This window comes from Priapulus caudatus, unplaced genomic scaffold (assembly GCF_000485595.1).
Source record: "Priapulus caudatus unplaced genomic scaffold, Priapulus_caudatus-5.0.1 Scaffold201, whole genome shotgun sequence".
Taxonomy (NCBI): Eukaryota; Metazoa; Priapulida; class Priapulimorpha; order Priapulimorphida; family Priapulidae; genus Priapulus; species Priapulus caudatus.
The window spans coordinates 293,393-318,297 of NW_014577262.1; the positions used below are offsets into that span (position 1 = coordinate 293,393).

Here is a 24,905-nt window from a genome sequence, read left to right on the forward strand (position 1 = left end):
ATCAATAACATAAAACAAAACATCAACATCAAGAGAATAATAATAAGCCTCGTCTCACGACGACCCTTAACTCGCAGTTAGCGTATCTACACGGCGGCCTACTGCGAGTTTAGCTTAAACCTCGCCAGCTTCGACCGCAGGTAAGCTAACTCGAGTTACCTTAATCTCCCGACGTTAGCGAATAGTACATAACTCCACGATATTGTGGCAACGCCTGTACGATGTACGTACAACACGCACGCACGCACGTCTACGTGCACATGCATGCACGCACGTGCTAACCGCTGCACACAACACGCACACACGTCGCAGCAACGCACACATGCAACACACGGTATCCCTGCACAAGCACGGCACCCGCACGGCCACGAAGCGTGTACACTGCACTACCGCGCACACGACGCAACGGCACGGTGTACGCGTGCCACACATCACGTACGCCACGGCACCGCACGCACGCAACGAGAACGTGCTACGCTACACACGCACGCACCGCACGCACACACGCACGTACTACGTGCCACATAGCACACGGCACGCACACAACGACGCACACGCACGCGGCCCGTTCGTACGTGCACACACGACGCCACGTACGCCACATTCATGCACACACGTGTTCCTGCCACAAGCACCCCACGCACCGCACGACGGTGTACCTGCTACTTGTTTATTGACGGTAGTTTATTATTCGCTTGTAATTTTTGCGAGCAGTTAAATTAGTTGCCAATTTTATTTGCCAGCTAGTGTAGTAAAACGCCACTGTTGGTTATTTATCACTTTTTACTATTGTGGCTAATGCCAGTGGTACCCCTGCTAGAAATTTAAGAGAGACCTGTGATTTTGTTCTGCTTCAGATAACAATACCAATGTTCAGTGACTAGATGAAGGAGCAGTGAGTGATCATACCCTACTAAGTTTGGCTCACCAACAGCAAACCACACTGGAGAGCAAGTTGGCTTAGCAGATGATGGAAATCCCAGAAAATGTAATAGATGAATTCCTTAAAGAATGTGAGGTTATTGATAGCATCGAAGATGACCTTGAAGATATTGAAACTAACTTCCTGGCACAGGAGGAAGGTGAGTGTGGCAGTGTAACAAGTTATGCAAACATACTACTGGGGCCGGCTGTCAGAAACGTTGCAAACATACGCCTGAAGTTATTGCTATGATAATTTTTATGTCTGATGTTAAGATACACGTTTTGTGATCACGAGATAGTGTATTCAACGTGTTTATTATGAAAATATAGGTTTTACAAATGTTTAATAATAAATATAATACCAATATTATTGCAAGTTTTTCTAGTAATATTGTTTAATGGTTACAGGGGGTTCTGCTGTAAAGTTATGAGAAAATTTTCTAGGATTTTTAATTCTCTTAATTTTACAATGTTTCTGTCAGCAGTAGATGAGAAATATTTATGATTATGACGGATGGTAAGACTAAAATGTTTCTGACAATGGCCCCCTGGATCGTGTAAACTTAAAAGTTAATGTATTTATTTAGTTCAAAGTTGTATACAATTTTAATTTTGTTCAAAGTTGTATGTATATTCCAATACTTACCTTATTTTCCAGTGCATATATGCAATTGCAAAATGGTGTCAATTACTAATAATACCCCTAATTTCCAAATTTGAAATTGTACACATTTATTGTTGTTTAGGCTTTAGACAGTTCCTGGGAAAGAATGTGAAACTATTTTGGCCTTACCTGCACTCGTCTGATCGCAGAATGATGTAGTTGTTGCTGTTCATTGTTGCAGCGACCGTCGCTGCCACCTTACAGTACATTGTTACAGCGACCATTGCTGCTGGTTTTCATACAGTGTTGCAGCGACTGTTGCTGTTGGTTTGCGTTAGTGATGTCACGATCATCGTTTATACTCGATGATCGGTTGAACAGTGGCTCAAACCAAGCGCTTGGTTATCAAAATCCATAATCAATTTCATCAGAAAAAAAAAATTGAAATAAATGTAAAACTATTTTAGTTCGGGAATCACCCGACATTCGCCGTAGTTACTTCCTGTTGAGGGGCTAAATCCTAGGACACACTAGGGATTTTATACGCTGGCTAAACAAGCACATATATGCACACGTACATGCACACAACGTTACGCACATGCAGGCATTCAACACCCCGAGTAACCGATTGTAACCGATTGCAACGATCATCGCGTTACTTGGTCAACTGATGCATCGATTACGAAATGGTACAAGCGATTGACAAGAACGGGTTTGCGTACATTGTTTCAGCGAGCCATGCGCTGCCACGCTCACAGGTCATTGTTGCAGCAACCATTGCGCCCACCTACAGGTACATTGTGTGTGCAGCGAACCGTCACTGCAAGCCTATGCAGTAATTGTTGCCAGCGACCGTGCGCTGCAGCCTTGCAGACATCAGTGCATCGCAGCAACCGTCGCTGCCACCTTACAGTACATTGTTGCAGCGACCGTCACTGCAGCCTTGCAGTACATTGTCGCAGCGACCGTCACTGCAGCCTTGCAGTACATTGTTGCAGCAACCGTCACTGCACCTTGCAGTACATTTGTGTGCCACGACCGTCGCTGCACGCTTACAGTACATTTGCAGGCAAGCCGTCACGTGCAGCCTTGCCGAGTACATTGTTGCAGGCAACCGTCGCTGCCACCCTTACGGTACATTGTTTGCAGCCGACCGTCACTGCCAGCCTTACGTACATAATAAAAAAAAAACTGTTGCAGCGACCTGTCGCTGCCACCTTACGAGTACATTGTTGCCAGCGACCGTCACTGCCCAGGCCTTGCCAGTACATTGTTGCAGCGACGTCGCGGTCCACCTCACAGTACATTGTTGCAAGCGACCGTCACTGCAGCCTGTGCAGCTAATGTGTCGCAGGACGGTCACTGCCAGCCTTGCGAGATAATTGTTGCAGGCGCACCATCACTGCAGCCTTCAGTACATTTGTATGCGAGGCAACCGTCACTGCAGCCTTGCAGTACATTGTTGCAGCGACCGTCGCTGCTGGTTTGTGTTGCGGTTTCCGTTGCTGCTGCTTTGTGTTGGTGTAGTGACCGTCATTGCTGCTTTATGTTGTCGTGGCAACTGTCGCTGCTGCTGCACGTTGTTGCAGCGACTGTCACTGCAGTTGTCCATTGTCACGGTGACCGCTGTCACGTTTCAGGCGAGGAAGATGATGACGGCGACATCCCAAGCGACATCGACATGCTCTTGGAGGAGGAGGAGTTCATGGAACTTGACACATACGATGCTGACAACGACGACCTCGCCTCCCAAACTGTCACTGCACGGTCTCCCATTGTTGAGCTCGGGGACGTTGCCGCGGCGACCGCGAAGGATGCGGTGGACGATGTGACACGGGTTAGGAAGGAGGGGCGGCGGCCCGTAGTCATACTGCAGCGGCTAAACCCAGAGGTGATCGCGGCGACAGAAAATAAGAAGAATCAGAGTGGCAGTGGCGGTGGGGGGAAGCCGGAGGTGGAGGAGACGAAGCAGGAGATGGAGAAGGTCAAGCACCAGAAGGAGGTGCCCAAGGATGCAGGAGAGAAGGCAAAGCACGAGACATCAAAAATCAAGCATTACACAGAGAAGCTGAAGCATAAAGCGAACAAGCAAAAGTCAAACGAGGAAGCGAGCAAGAAGCCCGCGTTCGAACTGTCCGCGAAGGAGAAGCCAACTCTGAACACCACGAAGGGAAACGAGGGGAAGGAGATGGATATAAAGATAAAGCAGGAGGAGAGGGAAAAGGCTACGCACGACGGCTCGCACGTGGAGGTGACAACAACCTCAAAGCAGAAGCCCCACATCGAGTTGAAGAATTCTGCGGCATTAAAAAAGAAAACCTTAAAGATCAAGGCAGAGTACAAGGGTACTATGGCAAAAAAGTCGCAGGAGGAAGCTGCCGAGAAGGCAACTGCCGCACTCTACCAGCCGAAGAAGGTCGAGGCAGAAAGAAAGAGAGAGGACTTTGAAGCGAAGGGCACGACCGTGACGAATCCGATGGAACTGCACTGCAGCACCTGCAGGACGTACGTTACAAACAAGGAGGTACGTAACCTCACATAGTAATCGAGTAGTGTTGATAGGATATATATAGTAATAATATATGGTAATAATAGTAATGATAAATTCGATCGTGATAATCGTACGGTAATTGTCGTCACGGGCACAGTTCTTGGCTAACCTAACAGCGGCTGTGGAATGGTCTACAACTTTTTAGCGGAAGCACGAGTGCATGTTGTGAAATTACACACTTTGCTGTCAGTGTAGACCTCTTTTTGACAATGACCATAACATTACATAATTCAGGCTATCAAGTATAAATTCTCACAGGGTTCTCACCAGAAATTTAAGAAGGCCTGTAGTTAATGGATGGATGGATGGGGATGCGTTGAAGCAGTAGGGAGAACCTTTACCATGAAACAGTTCATCAGCACTTGCACTCAATGCAGTACGTCACTAGCTCACTCTATCAGTGCAGCAGTGTCATTTGTTGATCAGCACTAACTACTTGTATGAATTAATGTGGAATCCTAAGTGTTACAACAGCTGCTGTTCTCTGTTAACAGGCTATGGACAAACATCTAACAAGCATTAAGCATGCACTTATGCTGATGAGGACACTCTTTCAAGGTCAAATGGACCAGTTTTATAAGGACATAACAACTCTGGAGAGTGATAGTCATTTCTACAGGTGCAAGGTATAGTGCATACATACTTTAACTAAAATAGAGCTAGAAATCTTAGTAAAACAACTACTAATATGCTAGCTGTATATTTCTGCGTATAAGTCAACCTGGCGTATATGTCAACCTAAGGATTTTTAGCTCACAATTCAGGGTTAGTTACATGTACAGTATACGTGCTGTATTAAGTAGACCGTCTTTACCGCATTTGCAAACAGGTTGATACAACTAGTTTGCTTATCATGTACCTCAGTAGGTCATTATTACCATATAACTATTATACGTTTTTAAGCATTTTGTCAATATAGTATACCATAACTGCCTTGTTCAACAAATATCAGTTGCATGACATAGTAACTTAGTTAACACTGGTACAGATTTTAATGTTGTAAAAGGTGTTAGTAAGTGATAATAAGTATGAACATTAATATTGGCTATGTTCGGTAACAGTAACCCCGCTTGTAAAAATTACATCATTAGGTAAATCTTGTTTGCGAGTGCTGGAAATAAACTTGTAACCTGTTACCAAGTTAAAAATCTAAAATTACAGCAAAATTAATGTCTGATGCGGAGTAGCGATGCAATTTTTAGAGGTTGATGTTTTATACTTATGTATAAAATAATCCCTAGGGTTGAAAACAAAAAAAGTTATATAAAATAGTTGCACACACAAGGGTTGTTGATCGATTTCACATCTAATTACATATATGTGTATTTTGAAAAATCTTATATTACATCAGTAATTTCATAAAAATCGTAGTAACTCTATCACTGCAGGAAATGCGTCCATTAGATTTGTGATTGTTAACCACATCTATAAATTAAGCTTGGCTATTGTCGTTTTCAGGTTTGTGTTAAGGTCTATATGGGAAGCAAAACGTTCCTAGACCATCTTGAGAAGAACATTCATTTTCAGAATGCTGCAGCAAACACTGGTACGTGTGAATATCCATGTCCCTCACATAATCATCAATTGATATATACAGATCTGTGAATTTAAAACACGGCGACACCCATTTGGTTACTGTTGGCTAGAAGAATAACAAGTGAGGTCCAAAATCCACTTAGTTTGTCTATCAGTAGTTTCATGACCATGGCTTTATGTTTCAGAGACTCACCAGGCATATATTTTACACCAGCCCTCTGAGATCCAGGACATTGTGGACAAGATCACCAATGATTACCTAATCGGTTAGACACGCACGATATCCTGAGATCACACTGAGTTTCTTGATACAACCAAACAAAGAATAGAACTTGCTTCCAACATATAGCCGTGCATTTAATTTCCTTAGAATGATAAAAGTTATAGATCTTAATCAAGCAATGTATTAAATGTACATCCATTAGAATCATCTTCATCCTATAACATTAGATCTGTAATCAATTGAGGGTCGTCGTCATAGCGATTGTAAAACGTTAATGTCTGGTGACAAAGAAATGTGTTTGCGATGTAAAAGGGCTGCTTTTGACTCTCCCTTGTAAAAGGGGACATGTCTTTCTGCATGTCTATGCTTTGCATGTCTATCTGCAACAAAGGGAGTTAGTGGTCACTGCAATTGTAACCTCTCCTAAAAAATATCAGTTCATCTAAGTCCTATAATCATTGCCCTATCCATTTTGATTGATTGATATGTAGCTTTGGCTAAACAGCATGGTTGTGGCAGTGATCTAAAAATGGTGCTTAATGGCACAGTGCTGCAATGACGACACTTTGGTGAGCATTCATAAAAAAACATAAACTGGTCTAGCTTGAACAAACTAGCAGAAATATCCAAGCGGACTGCGGGTTATTGCGCTCGAACAGATTTGTTAATTTATCTCCGATTTTATCGTTGAATTGTTGCTCGCAGGTCTGGAGCACATTGTCTTTGTGACGAAGCCGGTACTCGAGTGGCCACCGCATATGGAGTGCCTGGCCTGCAAGTCAGGCTTCCGTCCAACAGATCTGCCCAATCACGTCTGCACGACGCACCACAGGACAAACATCATCGTGAGTGTCGGCGCAACTCCATTTCCCTTCCCGTGTCTCTGTCCGTTCCCCGTGAACTCGTGTGTGAGATTTAAGTGTAATGACATGCTGTCGTTGCGCCTCAACATTAGGTTGTGCATGATGTAAGAAAAGGGTCATCTCGTCGTTAGGTCCCGCCACTAATGTGGCGATTACCGCCGGTTGTTGACATCTTGAACATAGCAGTAGATCATCGCTAACTTTAAAGCTTCACAGCGTCGAACAATAAGCCAGTTGGTAACGAGCCAATCTACGTGGGGATAGTGCCATAGTGGATTTGTAACACGTAGAGCTGGCCCAGCCCTCGACTTCTCACACACACAATTAAGTCTGGAACACAGCAGCGAAGTCACGCGCTGCTACGTGTCATGATTTTTCATCTAGCGCCCCCGGCGTATAGCATTCGTTGTACTGATTTGAGTCAATCTGTTTCAGGAGTTCTTCTATCCTGAGTATTTTTTGAAGCTGAAGGAAGCCATGTTCACGTCCGGCGCAGCGAGGGACCTGGCCAAGCAGATAGAGGAGAAGTACGGGCGGCAGAAGCTCAAACTCAAGGTCGGCAAATAATCCGCTTCTTCTAGACCCTTCGACATCTCATTCAACTCTAGATATAATAAGATAAGTTTAGGTGATTGACGGTTTGCGCCTTCGACATATTATCCAATTCTAGGTCTAATAGGATAAGTTTAGATGTTTAACTGTTCGCGCCTTTGACATCTGATGGTCTCTCTGTTATTAACAGGTCGTTGAGGACACCCTGGAGAGTATTCTGGAGAGGGGACGGAGCGGCGAATTCTACACCTATGAGAAGTATCGCAAGAACGCGCTCTACAGAGGTCCCACGCCTGAGCGTTCGGTCGTACTCGGTAGGTCGAGATTCTTCACTGTTAGCACGTTGACGATCGCCGTGTGCGTAACATAGGGAAGGTCGGACACGAGAATTCTTAACAAAGTATGACTCCTGCTGATGTTAAAACCTCATACCGTACATACGCTAGACAACATCAACATAGTCCTAACCCCCTAGCCTGTAATCCTAACCTTACCCCTAACCATTAACCCTAAACCCAACTCTAACTTAACTAATCTAATCCTGGCCCATCATGTATGTACAGCAGTCCCAAATTCGGCTTCTCCCAGCGTGTAATTTTATGGTCGTTATGTGCCACTGCGTGTCGATCCACCAACCATCACATCCTTCCCTGACCTCGGCATCCCGCGTCATCAAATCGTTCGCTCGCCCGTAACGCGACCTATCGCTGTCGCAGCACAAACGGAGGAGAGCACCAACAAGCATCGCGGGAAGAAGCCCCTCGAGGGGAAGAAAGATGCGGGCGAAGGGCGGCCGCGCCGCGGCTCGTCGTTCGAGCGGCAGGAGGCGTCGAAGCGGAGCAGCAGCGACCAGCCATCGGACGGTATGTTGACCTCTGTTTGTTCGTTAGCCGTCGACCAGGGAGGTACGTACGGCCGTGTGTTTGTGTCCTTGTGTCTGCGGTGTAGCACCACGTGGTTGAGGAGCCCGCTGTGTAATTATCTGATCATTGACATTGAATGACGAACCTTTCTCCAGATTCGTCTAATCACATTCTTACCGGAAGTGAATCGCATAATGTCTTGTTGTCCTAATAATTGAATTGTTTATGAGGAATGTACATGGAAGTGTTACGTGCATGACACATAAGTCGACGATTGCACCCTAGCTGTGTTAGTGATCGGTTGCCGAGGATTTCGTTATCGCTGTAGAAACGTTGCCGTCCCTCGTTAATTTGTTGCTCATTTATATGTGCCCACCTCTGACGGTGCTTGTGGTCACCCGCTGCCCATGGAGAGCGTTGTTTTACCCAAGATTTTCAACGTCATTCGAGTGGAAATCTTGACATTGTATATCAGTTAAATGCTAACGTAGATTGCAACTCCATTCACCAGTACAATTAATCACTATACTACACATGATCCTGGGCTATTGGTATTGATGTATTAATGCCAGGGCCCGATTCGATCTAAATAACTGTTTTTAATTGTTATGTCACGTGCCACTTACTAAAGATACACGCATGCCCCTGACCAAATGAAAACGTCATTTCTTGGCTAATATATGGCACCGAAACTTTTTCCTTCAGTTGCTGCACATCTTACTTAGTTTTTGTCAAGCTGCTAGAGCTGGTGACAATTTCTCAGGCCTCATCAGATGATGATGTCATTGAACATTCAAGGGAACACTCAACATGAATACGAGATAATTCAGATCAAATGATCCCTGGATCCAGATATAGTTCTGAGGTCAGATAGATCAAAGAACAATGCGAAGAGCGAGGGACACCTCCATACAAGTGTGCAATTCAATCGCAAACAGATATCTTCACTGTGACATCCCCAACATGAAATCCGCAAAGAAAAAGGAGATATCAATAACACTTGGAGACTGAAGCAGAGCACATGTCTATCAGCTACTTTTGGTAAGGTTTAAGATACTAGGTTTAGGAGACTGCACAGAGCCGATTTCACTGAAGTTCATCGTTGATGGTTCATAATCATGCTCTGCGTAGAGCGACAGGCCGAACTGCCTAAATCTGGTTTACACACATTTACATAAGAACAGTTACTACTGAAGGAACCGCATGGTTAGTAGCCTAATGGTCGGTGATAGCAGGTGAAAACTTGAGCACACGCGGAGGAACGCATTACTGTTGATGCCGGAAACAGCTCTACGCCAATAGCACTGCTGCTAGAAAGTATCTTACGGTTCAAGCTGGAGTCGATGTGTGAGCGTACAAGGTGATGCCGTGTAACGAAACCCACACAGGGATAAAACATCGCATCATCCCTTCTGCGCTGGGATGTGTCTGCATGCGTGCGACTCCGCATTCTGCTGTGGCACATCTCTGACCGTCTTCATTTCTAGTTCGTTTGCGCGACTTCGATTGCCATTTTCAGAAGGATTCAGAACGCTGCCCGGTATCTGTCCGCCTCGCAAGGCGAAAAACCGCGACCTGATCACACTGAATATTTTCTGTCGTGGGGTAGATGGATGATTTTGGCACAGTAGGGCCATCATTGCTGAAAACGTCTCAGCGAATGTGCGCCTCATTGCATTGATCTGTCAAACACCGCAACGTCCATCGACAAAGTGGAGCAGCACAGATGTTTGTGAGTTTGTGAGCGCAGATATCCCCGCTATGCATACACTCAACACTCAATGTTGGTGATGGCCCGTGGTAGTCATAGAATGTGGGGGGGGGAACTGCATTACTAACGGAGGCTCCGGTATTTCCCAAGTATCGTGCAGTCGTTTTGTTCATCATCCACCTGGTTTCCCTTTTTGCAGATGAAAATATCAAACGTCAAAAAATGCAGCAGAACAGGAACGAACCGCCCCAGTGGGGAGGAGGAAGAGGAGGGGTACAGAGAGGAGCATTCACAGGGTTCAGAGGAGAAGAAGAAGGAGGAGGAGCAGTCACTAAGGGTAGAGGAGGAGTAAGAGGAGGAGTTGCAGGCTTCAGAGGAGGAGCCAACGCAGATAGAGGAGGAGTCAGAGGAAGAGGTGCAGCCATCAGAGGAGGAGGCACAGGATTCAGGGGAGGAGGTCGAGGAAGAGGCTCGCGCAACTGGTTGGAGCCGCAACACCAGAACTGGGACGGTGGTGCGCAGCCCAACAACAACCCGGGGATTCTGCCCGACCCCATCTACCCAATACTGCAGCCCGGCGCCTCCCTAATCACCACCTCCCAGGGGCTCATGCCGGACCCCAACCAGAACGTCTTCATCGACAACGACGTCGAAGACCACTACGATTACAACAGAAGCAGCGGAGGAAACCACAGCCAGCAGCAGCAGCAGCGTGAGTGGGATTGTGAGGGCAGCGGAGTGAGGGAGAAGCAACATCGCGCGCCCCTCCTCGGCGATGCCCCTGACCAGCGAACCGCTTCTTATAACAACCCCGATCGGCAGCAACCGTACCGCCAGCAGCAGCAGCAAGGGCGTCGGGATGCCGGAAGGTCGTACCGCGATGCGGAGGACGTCTCTCCTGGATCGTTCGGGGATGATCCCGACTGGGACAGGAATGACAGGATGAGGAGGGATGAGGGAATGATGCGGGATGAGGGAATGATGCGGGATGAGGGAATGATGCGGGATGAGGGGATGAGGAGGGATGAGGGGATGAGGCGGGATGAGGGAATGAGGGGGGACAAGGGGACGCGGTGGGATGATGGGATGAGGCAGGATGAGGGGATGAGGGGGAATGAGGACACATATGAGGACCGGCGGAGATCCGGGTTTGTGCAGACGCACGAACGCGACTGGGACGCCAATCGCTGTGAATACACCGATGCCGGACCCGACGAATTGCAGCAGCAGCAGCGCTGGGAGGAGGACAGCCCTAGGGAGTCCCAGCACCATGGAGACCGTTTCCCCGACGACCGCCGTGGCGGCCGGCGTGATGGCGGCAAGAGAGAGGGCAAGACGCGGTGGGGCGTGTGGGACGCACATGACGGGTCTGCCACGAGGGACAGGAGTCAGGGAAACCCGGAGTCTTCCTCTCGCTGGAAACCGCAGGATGGAGGAAGCCGGCAGATGCCAGCGAAGAGTCGAGGACTGCTTCCGAAGCCGGGCCTTCTGCCGCCACCAGGACGGGAGCAGCGGCGGTCTAGCAGCTGGGATAGACGGGCGGCGTCATCACCATCGGAGGATTGGGAGAAGAGGGATCGATCCCGCGGGAAGGAGAGCAGTCGCGAGCGGTCGAGGCAGGATCGCGGCCAGCGGCGCTCGGACAGCCGGGAGCGCCCGCCGCCGCGTCACACGCCGGAACCACTAGGTGGCGCCACGCCGCGCGTCTCGCATGAAGTGATGGACCTCGCCGGGCAGATCCAGGTCGCCATGACGACGGGCAACGCGGCGGCGCTCGGCGAGCTGCAGAAGAAGCTGAACGCGATCACGAGCAAGATTCAGACGGTGACGGCTCGCGACGCAAAGGGCACCGGTGCTGCCCTTATGTCGGCTGTGCTCAACCAGCTGCAGGGGGGCGGCGGTGGCTCGTTCCACGACGCGGAGCATGCGGGATACGGCCGGCGGAAGCAGCAGAAGCAGGGATTCGGGAAGCCGTCGGACGCGAAGCAGGGGGCGTCGTACCCTGGCACACAGGGAGGAGGTCAGGGCTACTCTGCGACGCAAGAGTACCACACGAGTTACCCTGCCATGCAGGGTAACCAGAGTTATCTTGAATCGCAGAACCAGCAGAGTTACTCTGCCGGTAACCAGGCGTACACTGGCGCACAACAACACGAGGGCAGCGCCGCGGTGTTCCAGCATTACCCTGCTGTGCAGAACCGCAAGGCCACGCAGTCTTACCCTGCTCGTGGATACTCAATGGAGCAGGGAGATGGCGCCACAGCGCACGACTACGGGCACCGCGATGCGGCGGACGTCGGCAGGCACGGCCAGCAGAGGGCGACACGATCGCCGTCGTCGTCGTCGTCGCTGCTGGGTAGCACTCCGCTTAAGCCGAGCTTGCCGTTGCTGGGGCTGACGCCGGCGAGCGCAGGATTCTTGTCTGCTGGCGGCTTGGCGCTAGACCGCAACGTCAGGTAAGGTTAGGTGTTACGCACATGAGAGTGGACGTGTGTGTGTGTGAGTGAGTGCATGTGTTAGAGCAAGTGCATGTGTGCGCGTGTGAGCGTGCGTGTGAGTGGACGTGCGTGTGTGAGTGAGTGCATGTGTGAGATCAAGTGCATGTGTGCGCGTGTGAGCGTGCGTGTGTGAGTGAGTGCATGTGTGAGAGCAAGTGCATGTGTGCGCGTGTGAGCGTGCGTGTGTGAGTGAGTGCATGTGTGAGCGGCTGTGTGTGTGCGAGCGTGCGCGTGTGACAGTGTGTGTGTGAGCACGTGTGTGTGTGTGTGCGGGCGTGTGTGTGTTTATGTGCGAGTGCGTGTGTGAGCGAGCGTGCATGTGAGCGCGCATGTGTGTGCGATCGCGCGTGCTTGGGAGCGTGCGTGAGAGAATGATGTCATGATCATTGCATGCATCAGAGCCCCGACCGTCTACCAGTTACATAGGTGATTGACATGAGGGTGCGAGTGTGGCATACATGATACTTCACCAGTGTAAATCGTCTGGAAGAGTGTTGACGAGACATCCACAGTCGCCCGATGAGGTGAAGCCTTCATCGTCGAGCCTTTCTCTCGATGCAGCTGTTGCAGGATTACATTATATACTATGTGATGCCAGATTTTGCCATTCTCTCTGACTCGCTGTGACACAAATAAGTGTATAATAAGTCACAGACTCACAAACAAGCCAATCCTTACCGAAATCCACTTGATAGACAGCATTCATTGATTCAATACAGGTTACAGGTAGAATTCCCTTCTCGACCATATAGAACTGAAGTCTATGCTCGTAATTTACTACTCGACTGTACTGTAAACGTCCACGTACGTACATTTATCATTATGGCTTGCCTTTACACACCATCACTTGACCTTCTTTCCCGCAAGCCTCACGGAATTGCATCTCGACCTGGTGTGACATAAGCTGGGTACAGACAGAGGTTCGCAGGATACTTTCCTTCTTCACAGCAGTTCTTTTAAGGCTGCTACACTGGTACATCATGGCAGGTTCCCCATGTGTCTGTGCAGAATCTCCACAAATCTGTGAGTTCACGCTGGCACCCGTGAACACATTACAGTTCACCGGATTTTCTCAAATCTCTTCCAGTTTGGTTAATTCCTCGAAAAATGTATCGGTTCGTACTATCCTTTAGTCCTTTATCAATCCAACGATATTTCGTCTTGTGTTTCGTATCCCACAACACTGTACTTAGGGTAACGGTACAGGGAAGAACAGCAGAACTGCTTCTGGACCCAAAACATGTTGATGCAATGTTCTGAGCATTCTACACATCTCCATGCCCTCTATTACACTCGCTGGCTAAGAATTCTTACTTGAAATCAGTGGTGCTGGCTGATTCCAACAGCCAGTATGCTTAGATAAACAGATTTGGAAGCGACAGACGAGAGCGCATCCCCTTGTGAGTAAGTGGACACTTTCCCACGGCGATTCATGTGCACTCTGGCCTCCAAAATTCTGTTGTATTGCACATGTTACATCTTCGACTGTGAGTATGTACGAGTGGTTGAAGGACCACGTCCAATTCTTCCTGGTTCCAGTTCACCCTGGCATCATCTTTGCTGCATTTGTACACAGAATCTCTACATGTGCGCCCGCACACAGTGACATTACACTGTGCACTGGTCACAAACGCTTGTATCATATAGGATCATATGCTAACTGTTCATGCTGGAAGCCAGCTGATGTATTACTGTCTCCCAGGCTCTATTGCCAGTACATTACCCACGCGTGACCCCCTCCCCCCTCCCCATCGCTGTCCTGAGTGAGCGCTGTGCATCACGTGGCAGCACTGTACAACAGAAGTGACGCGCGACAAGCCACAACCGACTCGCGCGTCAAGTCCGACTAACGAATCGCAATTTACACTGGTCTGTACTGGTTTACACTGGATCGCATCCTTTACCGGAGCGCACTGACCACTTCTGTTTGCTTTTCCATCATTTGGCCGCGATGCACCGATACATACCATCTACGAGCTTCCAAGAGATCGCAAAATCGCAGCTCCTCTTATGAGTGCTCTCATTATGATATTACCCACTGGAGACACGAAGGCACTGGCAAAGTTAACACCAGCAGCACGCGTCAAACACAGACTAGGCCCGTGTAGTGATTAGGTGACGTCTCCGATGCATGGACCAGTTATCATCTCATCACGTCTACACGGAAGGTCCCAAATCTGCGCTGTGTTCTAGAATGTACCCGATGTGTCCACTTTACATGCCTCATCTCACCTGCTGAGTGCTGATGCCCACGCTTCTCTGTCCCGTCACCCTGTATATGAACGTACGTGTATAGTACGGCAGGAGATCAGTCTAAAATGTGTAACTCGCGTGCAGCATAATAGGTGATTCAAGACTGCATCTGTAATGTTATACCACTTACCTGCCTTACCTTCGGGTCGCCTATAGATGGCACGATTGAGAAACACCTCGTGAGGGTTCATTCCATTCTGCGTGAGTAAGCAGTGAGTCTGGGCGGGTGAGTCGTACGTTTGCGCTCACGGTGGATCGTGATTCCGTGCCATTATAATGCATTTATTAACGCATTCGTGTGAATTAAAAATTAACGGTTAAGACGCGACGGTATCGTATTCCTAATTCCGTGGCGATCTGAATTTAGTGCGTCGCACGAGCGTGTGAACAAACAACTACGTGTCGTCTTTCCTCACTTGCTTTGTGCGAGGCGTCGTGTCGTGCCACGTGTACTTTCAACACGTCTCGTCGACAAAAGGTCATGGCAAGTCGCCGCAGCGTTGACAGGCGATACGCGACGGCGTCGTAACTATTACACTTCCTCCCTCTCCTGATTTCAGCGGCGGCGGTTCGCAATCCGGCGCATTCGACTGGCTGAAGCACGACGACGGCTCCATCCCGGGTCTCGGCTCGGGCTGCGACACCTCCAGCAGGCCGGCACCCTTCCCGTTCCTCCAGAAGGCGCCACCGCTGCACCGGCGACCGGTGCCGCCGACCGTGCCGCCTCCGAAGCAGGCGCCGTTCATGGCGACGGGGAAGAAGGGCGGCGCATGGCAGCCGGCGACATCTGGTGGCGAACAGCAGCTACCGTCGCTGATGCGGCAGAAGATGCGGGCGCCGTACCCCAGGCACTGACGCACGTGACGCAGGATGCGTACGTGAAGCAGGAGGCTAACGCACGTAGGTTTCTCTCTCTCTCTTTTCGTCGCTCCGATTTTTTCATTTATTCGTTTGCATTTCTCTGTCGTCCTCTCGTGCGCACGCATGGTGAGTGGTTGATGGCTGAGCATTTCCGATGCAGCGTCTGAGGTCAATTTGCTACAGTTTGCGATTTTTTATGATGGTGAAATGATTTGGATATTAAATCTGTAAATTTGGATCAAATTTGAATGGTCAACGTAGAATACGAGAGAGCAATGGAATATTAACACACTTTATTATATTATATCACCTTTGAGAATTATTTTAAACCTTTGATGCATGAAAATAGGCCAACAGGCCAAATAATATGCGTGCGTGCAATGAACAGTCGGGCCTCTATCATTTAACTTGATTCTCAGTCATTCGTAATAATCAGAGACTAAAGTGCAATATTGACTCAAAAATGTTGTGGTATCACAATATCCCCCGAGCCAAACCGTCTCTGTTCACCATCTCTTTCACAATTTTTGCATGTTTTCAGTCACGATGGCTTACGAGATTTCGTTATCGTTTACATTGTTTGTTTCCTCAACTTGTCTCTAGGGCCTTGGTCCACTAGCATGACCGCGACAAGAATGATGAGGGAGCACACATGAGGTCCTCTTGCAAAAGATAATGTTAGAGGTCGTCGCCCGAGAGGTCACGTTTGACGTCATCACCCAAGAGACCTCACACAGAGGTTTGCACACAAGAAGTTGCCAGTCGATTAGACACCGTTGTTTAACTGCACTTCTTGAGAAAGATGAAGCTGGTAATGACTACCTTTAGTCATTACACATTCGTGTATGCATATCTATATTCAGAAATATATTTCCAATAGATTTAGAAGTCAATCACTATGACTAGCACTGACAATGTAAATATATCTCCTAAAATAAAGGTTAAAAGTTGGATTTATTTGTTCGCAGATTTTAATTACGTGTTGTCATTAGATATTGTAGATGTAGTAATGCCACCTGTAATTACCAAGGGATCATATTTGTTTTCATAGTTTGTTTCTACGGTGTGCATATATGTTGACATGCGTCTTTGTAGTCATGGTATGTCGTAATGATGTGATGATCATATCGGTGAATCAAATAGTTCAAGAAGTGGTCGCGTAGAATCTAGAATGTTCCATTTGGTTTCATATTCGTTTTTGTTAACCAAACTGCCCTCTATTATATAAGTGAGACCCGAGTCAGCGTGCACTTGGGCACTTCACATCTGCTCTCTGGGGCAGTGAATAAGTAAAGTTGTGTCAATCGTCGTTTGTATTTGTATGTTTTTCCTTCTACAACATGGCTTAAAGTGGCTCTTGTAGCCGGAAAACCCCACGATTCGCGTCTCTGCTCCGTGTAACCTCTCTTATGTATAAAGAGTGTCTTGGTTAGAAATCACAGAATATAGCAGAGTGATGCATACTCGCGAGCATTTTTTTTTGTTTTTGACGGGAAGGAATTTTGTTTGTATGTACATCCGATGTAATTGGGTGTCGGAGAAAGAAATATAATAAGTAAATTAAAGCTAATTATAGAGATAAATGCAGATGAGTCATTGTTGTAAAGCTAGTATAAAGTTTCAATAAAAAAATACTTGCTTGATTCACTCTAAATAGAAAATAAATCTGAAGAAAAGGTGGATGAATTAGAAGGTATTTTCTAAGTAAGGGAGATATTGAGAGATGTGGTCCTGTGTTAGCATTAACAACGATTTTTAACTGTGAATTCAGTTTTACATGGATTTGTAGGGAGATTTTTTAGGCTTGCGAGTGTCAGCGCTGCTGTGGTACGAAACGTAGCGGGAATGGAAATATGTACCGAGAAAAAGTCCATACGTTAACTTTTACCTGAAAATTGTGGTACACCATCAGAATCCTACACTTTATAACTAAATTAGAATATAAATAATATAAGAAATTAACATTTACTGTTGTGTTTAATTTGATGATTTTTGGTCTCTAAAATCTAAGCCATGTAACGTATGAAACAGTACTAAAGCTGCATGTTGTATTATCAACAATATTTGTATTATAATCAACAATAAAGTACCGTTCTTGAACATGATTTGTTACTACTTGGGTGTCAATTGAATTATGTCGTCAACGTATAAAGCAGCGAGCAAAAAATCGCGAGTAGATCCATATAGAAATTTACAATGTCGATTCGTAATGTCAATAATTACAACTATCCAGAACTCCCTGGCGCGGTGACCATCATTGTGCGATCGCTCTTCTTGGAATAAATGGCTGACCAGCAAAGTTAAGAATATATTTTGTCGTGTACAAATTATTATCGATTGTCCCAAGTGGTTAAATCCATAATCATCAGCAGTTATTAGATAGAAAATATAGATAGATAGATAGAGATGAGAGAGAGAGAGAGATAGCGTGTGCACGTGCGCACTAACGAAACCCGCCGTGTTCCGTGGCGCATCAATCTTCATACGTATATCTCCATAACATAAAATACAAGGGAACAAAGCGAGTGCTCTTTGCACCAATCTACGGGACAGTATAATGTTTATTGCCTGTTCACCAGCAGAGACACGCGTAACAAGCACAGCAGAGTACAAACTTCCACCGATCCAACCTATACCCCTTCGCCGCCGGGCAGGCTGACAGCATCGCGCCACGATTCCCAGCTATGCTAATGTATGGGCAAATGGCGCTCCGACGTCAGTCGCCCTTGACTGCCAAGATAATTTTCTTTGGCCGTTCTTATACGTTCAAACTGGAGCCGGGCAGGCTGACAGCACTTGTGCATGGTAAAATCTGATCTACATCCTTCACTTCGCTCGCAGCATCGCGCCACGATTCCCAGCTATGCTAATGTATGTCATGTATGGGCTAATGGCGCTGCAACGTTGGTCGCCGTTGACTGCCAAGATCATTTTCTTCGGCCGTTCTTATACGTTTAAAGTGGAGCCGGGCAGGCGGACAGCACGTGTGCATGGTAAAATCCGATCTACATGCTTCACTTCGCTCGCAGCATTGCGCTACGATTTCCATCTATGCTAATGTATGGGCAAATGCCGCTGCGACGTCGGTCGCCGTTGACTTGTCCGTCGCCGTCGCTCGCTGTCCTTGGTACACGTTGCTCTACAGTTGAGAGGTGATCTAATAAAGCAGCCCAAGAACACCAAAACTAAGGTCAATGATGAAAATTGTATGGCATGTGTTCCAGAATCTGTGTACATGTTTCTGACCCTGTTGCTTGGTGGACAGGACCTGCTTGATGGGTTTGACCATATTGATCCTGTTGCTATCAGTAGACAACGAAACGTTATTAGCGTTAGTCAGGATCTTTTGTATGCTGTGTCCAACGGGACAAATATTCCTCCCAAGCAATATAGCATGGCCATGACTGTACACCAACATACTCGAAGCTCTGAGCTCATTACCCTTCTTTACCAGGATTTGCAGTGCATGCCGTATGATCAGACGCTCGCCGCAGATACCGCTCTTGCAGAGAAAACTTTTAAACATCTTGACCCTGTTACCGGCTCTGTAGTCCCGCGAAATTTGGTTTCAGGAAAGCAAGTAACTCAATGTGTGGATAATATTGATGTTTCGAAAGAATCATCAACAGCTGGTAACACTGGATATCATGGTACTCAGCATGCAGTTTATCAAGAAGGGTCAGGACTTCCAAATGTTGATGAGGATGTAATGATCTTCTCAAAAAGCTCATTGCAAGTCCCTGACATTCTAGGTGCTGTTGAGGAGGTCCAAGTTACCATTCTTAAAGACCCTCCTACTCAGAGTATAGCCCATGTCACGCTGGACACATTCAAGGTTGACACATCTCATGAGAATGCACCCCGTGCCATTGGTATGGCTTTCCTGTTGTCAGGGAGTAAGAAAACCTCTGCTGAGAAGGCAGCATCAAAGAAAAGTAATTGGACTGCCATGAACCAGTCTCTCCTGAGCGACAAGGAGGTTGAAAAAACAAAGGTTGGCTATATGCCTCTACTGAATTTCCCTGCTGATGATTACAGCACCCTGAACACCAAGTTTCGTCACGGGATCTATGTAGCTAATCAACTAGGCAACAATTATGTCATCTTTATTGTTGATCAAGCACTCTTCTGTAGAGCAATGGAACTCAAGTGGTCTGTTCCTGAATATAGAGACCGCCTGATCATTCGCCTTGGCGGTCTCTACATCCGTATGTGTTTCCTAAGCACGATCAGTGACCATGTGAAGGAGAATGGCGTGAAAGATACATGGGTAAAGGCTGGAGTGATCGGGCACCTCAAGGCAGATAAGATATTGCACGGGAAATTTTACAAGCTTGCTTAGAGGATTCACAAGCTGACCTGGCAAGCTATTTGGCGCATTCTCATTCCTCAGATATTGGAGTACTGCAAACAATTTGATAGAGACATGTATGATGATCTGAATGCTCTCTCTCCGATGGTGAGTGCCTCCTTCCTCTAATCCCCCGCTGCCAGCCGGGAGAAATATGCAACATGATGGCATATCATGGGGTTCATCACACAGAAGAAGACAGAGAGCAAGAACTTCACGATGTGGTGGGAATACATACAAATGGTGGAAATCCTGTTGATGTTTACACGTGGGCAAAGGAATGCTGACAGGGATCTTGCCTCCGGGCTATCCGGCTATCCTATAAGGCCATCCGTGAGGTAATCGCCTGCTAGTCATGAAGTGCAGGTTGCAACAGTATGAGGTGCAAATGTTTCAAGGCGAGACTACATTGCACACGCCAATGCCATCAAAAACTTCCATCTGGAGTTTGTGTAAACAGAGTATAGCTCATGTGACTGTGTAGTGTACTGTATATTACAGTGTATTCAGTAGAGTATAGGACTCTAAAGACTTTGATCTTGGCTGAAACTGTGTGACCTTTACCCCACATCATTACAAAACATGTAGCAATCAACTTTGCATGTTGCAAAAATACATCTTTACCCCAAGAACATCAAAGGGGACCCAGAGGTTTCTACGTTATGGTAATTACATGTGTTGGCTACGGCGGCCGTGTTGGCGGCCATCTTGGAATTTGACACCAGATCGACATCAAAACAGGTTGGAATGGCTTGGAAGTATCTTACCCTATCATAAATCAAGATAATGCAGGTAAAATGACTTTTTATAACATACGATAACATTTTGGTGCGATTTAGTGCGCTTTTAGGCGCCATTTTGAATCGCAAAATTGACCCTTTTAGAATATTTTTCGACTTGACATTACGCGGCATTGGATTCGGCGGGATTGAAAATGGTTAAAAATGATGAGAAATCAAAATGGTATTGGTTCCTACCGTGGGTCAGCATATTCTCGGATCTCAACCAGTCTACGACAGAATATTTCTGATCTAACGCGATTTTCCTATTCGTTCAGCCAATGAATCTGCTTCTTCTGGATATCCCTAACTCAGTGCTGCTAACCCCCGGACTTCCAAAATCTGGTGCTTTTTTCACTTGGGGGACTTCATAAGAAAGTACAAAAAACATAACATTAAAAACAATAGGAATCATATATTATTTATTTACAGGAAATCCATCGATAGGGTATTTATTAGAAGGAATAATATATATAATGTAAACGAGAATTTCCATGCACGGAATGAACATTGAACGAGTTGACGAACGTTTATATTAAAATTTTTTTTTTTAGAAATTGGACAATGAGAGGATCGCTTACGTATTCTGTGAGAAAAATACTGACATTATTCAGTTGAGAAGGGGATTCTGATAAATTAGTGAGCAGACCGGCTCTAATCTGGAGATTCTCGGCTCTAATCTGGAGACCTGGAGATGAAGCCAAAAATCTGGAGACTCCAGAATAAACCCGGAGGGTTGGCAACTATGCCAACTAATAATCACGAATACGGCTAGTATTTTTGAGGTCCCTGTAGAAAATCTATTGTTCGCGGGTTAGTGTAAACTCGTGATTGAAACCGAGCGAAATCCGCTACATAATTATACAGCCAGGTTAGTACCATAGAGTTGTATAAATATATAACTATATAACTCTAATATCTAACTCTATATATATATATATATATAATATATATAACTCTATATATAACTCTATATATAACAATATATAGATATAGGCCTAACAATATATATATCTATATATATAATATAAATATATATATATATATAATATATGTATATGCTACATATAGCTATCTATATGCTACTATATTGAAGCAATTGATTGTTACATATATTTATTTCTGACTCAGTGTTAATCATTAGTGTGCAGTATATGTGTACATCGGCCTTGGAGATGTTGCTCATCGACCTCAACAGTGCTCCATAAATATCACTTGCTAAATATGTATGTTTCTCAATTATATTCGCGTCATGTGTATACATTTCGATCTGTAATCGCATCAAAATAATCCTCAGAGAAAGCATTGATGTTACATAATTTATTTCTGACTCATTGTTAATCAATTATGTATCAGTAATAGTGCTACATCGCCTTGAGATGTGCTCCATTGACCTCAACATGTGCTCCATAAATTAACACTTGCTAATATAGGTATGTTTTCTCAATTATATTCGCGTCATGTTGATACATTTCATCGTGTAATCGCATCAAAATAACTCCTCAGAGAAAGCATTAATTTGCATGTTACATATATTATTTCTGACTCGTGTATAATCTTATGTGTCAGTTATATGTTACATCGCCTTGGAGATGTGCTCATCGACCTAAACATGTTGCTCCCATAAATTACACTTGCTAAATATGTATGTTTCTCAATTATATTCGCGTCATGGTATACACATTTCATCTGTAATCGCATCAAAAATAACTCCTCAGAGAAAGCATTGATGTTACATAGTTTCTGACTCATGTTAATCATTAATGTGTCAGTATAGTCGTACATCGCCTTGGAGATGTGCTCCGTCGACCTCAAGCATGTGCTCCATAAATTACACTTGCTAAATATGTATGTTTTCTCAATTTATTCGCGTCTGTGTATACATTTCATCTGTAATCGAGTCAAAAATAAGCTTCCTCAGAGAAAGCTTGATGTTACATAGTTTCTTGACTCATGTTAATCATTATGTGTCAGTATATGCGTACATCGCCTTGGAGATGTGCCCATCGACCTCAATCATGTGCCTCCATAAATTCACACTTGCCAAAATATGTACTGCTTTTCTCAATTATACTTCGCGCTCATGTGTAAGCCTATACATTTCATCTGCATCGCATCAGAAATAACTCCTCAGGAGAAAGCATTGAGTTGCATAGTTTCTGACTCATGTTAAGTCATTATTGTCAGTATATGCCGTACATCGCCTGGAGATGCTGCTGTCGAGCCTCACATGTGCTCGCATAAATAATTCTGCGAACTATATGTATGTTTTGTCAATTATATTCGCAGCTCACGTGTATAACATTCATCTTGTGAATCGCCATTCAAACAACTCCTCTGAACGCATATTAATTATGTTACATATATTAATTCTGAACTCGTGGTTTAATCATGTATGGTCAAGTATACTGTGTACATCGCCTTGGAGATGTGGCTCCATTGACCTGCAACATGTGCTCCATAAATTACACTTGCTAAATGCAGTCGGTATTTTTCACTCAATTATAATTCGCGTCAGTGTATAACATTTCCATCGTAATGCGCATCAAAATAACCTCCTCAAGAGAAAGCACATTGACTGTTACATAGTTCTGACTCATTGTTAACATTATTGTCAGTATATGCGTACATCGCCTTGGAGATGTGCTCGCTCCGACGGCTCAACATGCTGCCCTCCATGAATTACACTTGCCTAATCATAGTATGTTTTTCCACAATATATTCGCGTCATGTGTATAACATTTCATCTGTAATCGCCATCAAAAATAACTCCTCAGAGAAGCATTAATTTGATGTTACATATATTTATTTCTGATTCGTGTTAATCATATGTTCCAGTATATGCTGACATCGCTTGGAGATTGCTCCATCGACCGTCACATCGGTGGCTGCCATAAGTTGCACATTGCTAAATATGATATGTTTTCTCAATTATATTCGCGTCACTGGTGTATACAATTTCATCTGTAACTCGCATCAAAATAGCTCCTCAGAGAAACATACTGCATGTATACATAGTTTTCGACTCCATGTTATCATTATGTGTCAGTATATGTGTACATCGCCGTTGGACGATGTGCTCAATCCGACCTCAAACATGTGCTCCATAAATTACACTTGCTAAATATGTAGTTTTCTCAATTATATTCCGCCGTCATGGATATACATGTTCATCGCTAATCGCCATCAAAAAATTACTTCCTCAGAGAGCATTGATGTACATCAGTTTTCTTTGCACATCAATGTTAGTCATTATGTGGTCAGTATAATGCGTCATCGCCTTGGAAATGTGTCCGTCGACCTCAACATGTGCCCTCCATACAATTAACACTTTGCTAAATATGTTGTTTTCAGATTTATATCGCGTCAGTTTATACATTCATCTGTAATCACAATCAAAATAACTCCTCAGAGAAAGCATGAATTTGATGTTACATTATTTTATTCTGACTCGTGTTAATCATTATGTGTCCAGTATATATGTACATGCGCCCTTGGAGATGTGCTCCATCGACCTCAAATGGCCCTCCATAAATTACATGCTTGCTAATATGTATGGGTTTTCTCATGATATTCGCGGTCGATGGTGTAACAGCATCTGAAGTCGCATCAAGACCAAACTCCCAGAGAAAGCAGTAATGGTGAGGTGTGACAAATAGTAGTTTCTGACTGGCGAATCATGTGGGTGTTCAGGATAGCGTGAACAGTCGCCTTGGAGATGTGCGCTCCCATCCGACCCTCAACAGGTGCTTCCATAATTCACTTGCTAATATGTATGTTTTCTCATTATAATTCGCGTCATGTGTATAGCATTGTGCATCTGTAATCGCACTCAAAGTAATCTCTCAGAGAAGCATTGGATGTTTACATAGTTTCTGACTCATGTTAATCCATTTATGTGTCAGTATATGCGTACATGCCTTGAAGAATGTCTCCATGTCGACCTCCAACATGTGCTTCCATAAATTACACTTGCTAATATCATGTATGTTTTCTTAATTAATTCGCGTCATGTGTATACATTTTCCTCTGTAATGCGCATCAAAATAACTCCTCAAGAAAGCATTGATGTTTACATATATTTAATTCTGACTCGTGTTAATCATTATGTCAGTATGATGGTAACATCGCGCTTGGGAGATGTGCTCCGTCGAGCCTGCAAACATGTGCTCTCATAAATTAACTTGCTAATTAATGTATGTTTTCTCATTATATTCGCGTGTCCATGTGTTATACATTTCATCTGGTAACCATCAAAATAACTCAGAGACAACATTGATGATACATAAATTTCTGGACGTCATGCTTAATCCATTATGTGCAGTATATGCGTACA

At 45.4% G+C, this 24,905-nt stretch overlaps 2 protein-coding genes across 2 annotated transcripts; both read left to right on the plus strand.

Moving 5' to 3' along the window:
* The first annotated feature begins 861 nt into the window (after positions 1-861).
* Positions 862-10,917, plus strand: LOC106807206. Its single transcript, XM_014809491.1, has 11 exons — positions 862-1,082; positions 3,169-4,052; positions 4,574-4,705; positions 5,538-5,625; positions 5,801-5,881; positions 6,544-6,683; positions 7,137-7,256; positions 7,444-7,567; positions 7,970-8,116; positions 10,027-10,828; positions 10,893-10,917. Exons 1-11 carry the CDS (start codon positions 968-970, stop codon positions 10,915-10,917), a joined length of 2,658 nt encoding a protein of 885 aa, XP_014664977.1. The 5' UTR covers positions 862-967.
* An 8-nt stretch (positions 10,918-10,925) lies between these two features.
* On the plus strand, positions 10,926-17,544 carry LOC106807224. Its single transcript, XM_014809511.1, has 3 exons — positions 10,926-12,283; positions 15,139-15,478; positions 16,043-17,544. Exons 1-2 carry the CDS (start codon positions 10,932-10,934, stop codon positions 15,431-15,433), a joined length of 1,647 nt encoding a protein of 548 aa, XP_014664997.1. The 5' UTR covers positions 10,926-10,931; the 3' UTR covers positions 15,434-15,478; positions 16,043-17,544.
* Positions 17,545-24,905: the final 7,361 nt, after the last annotated feature.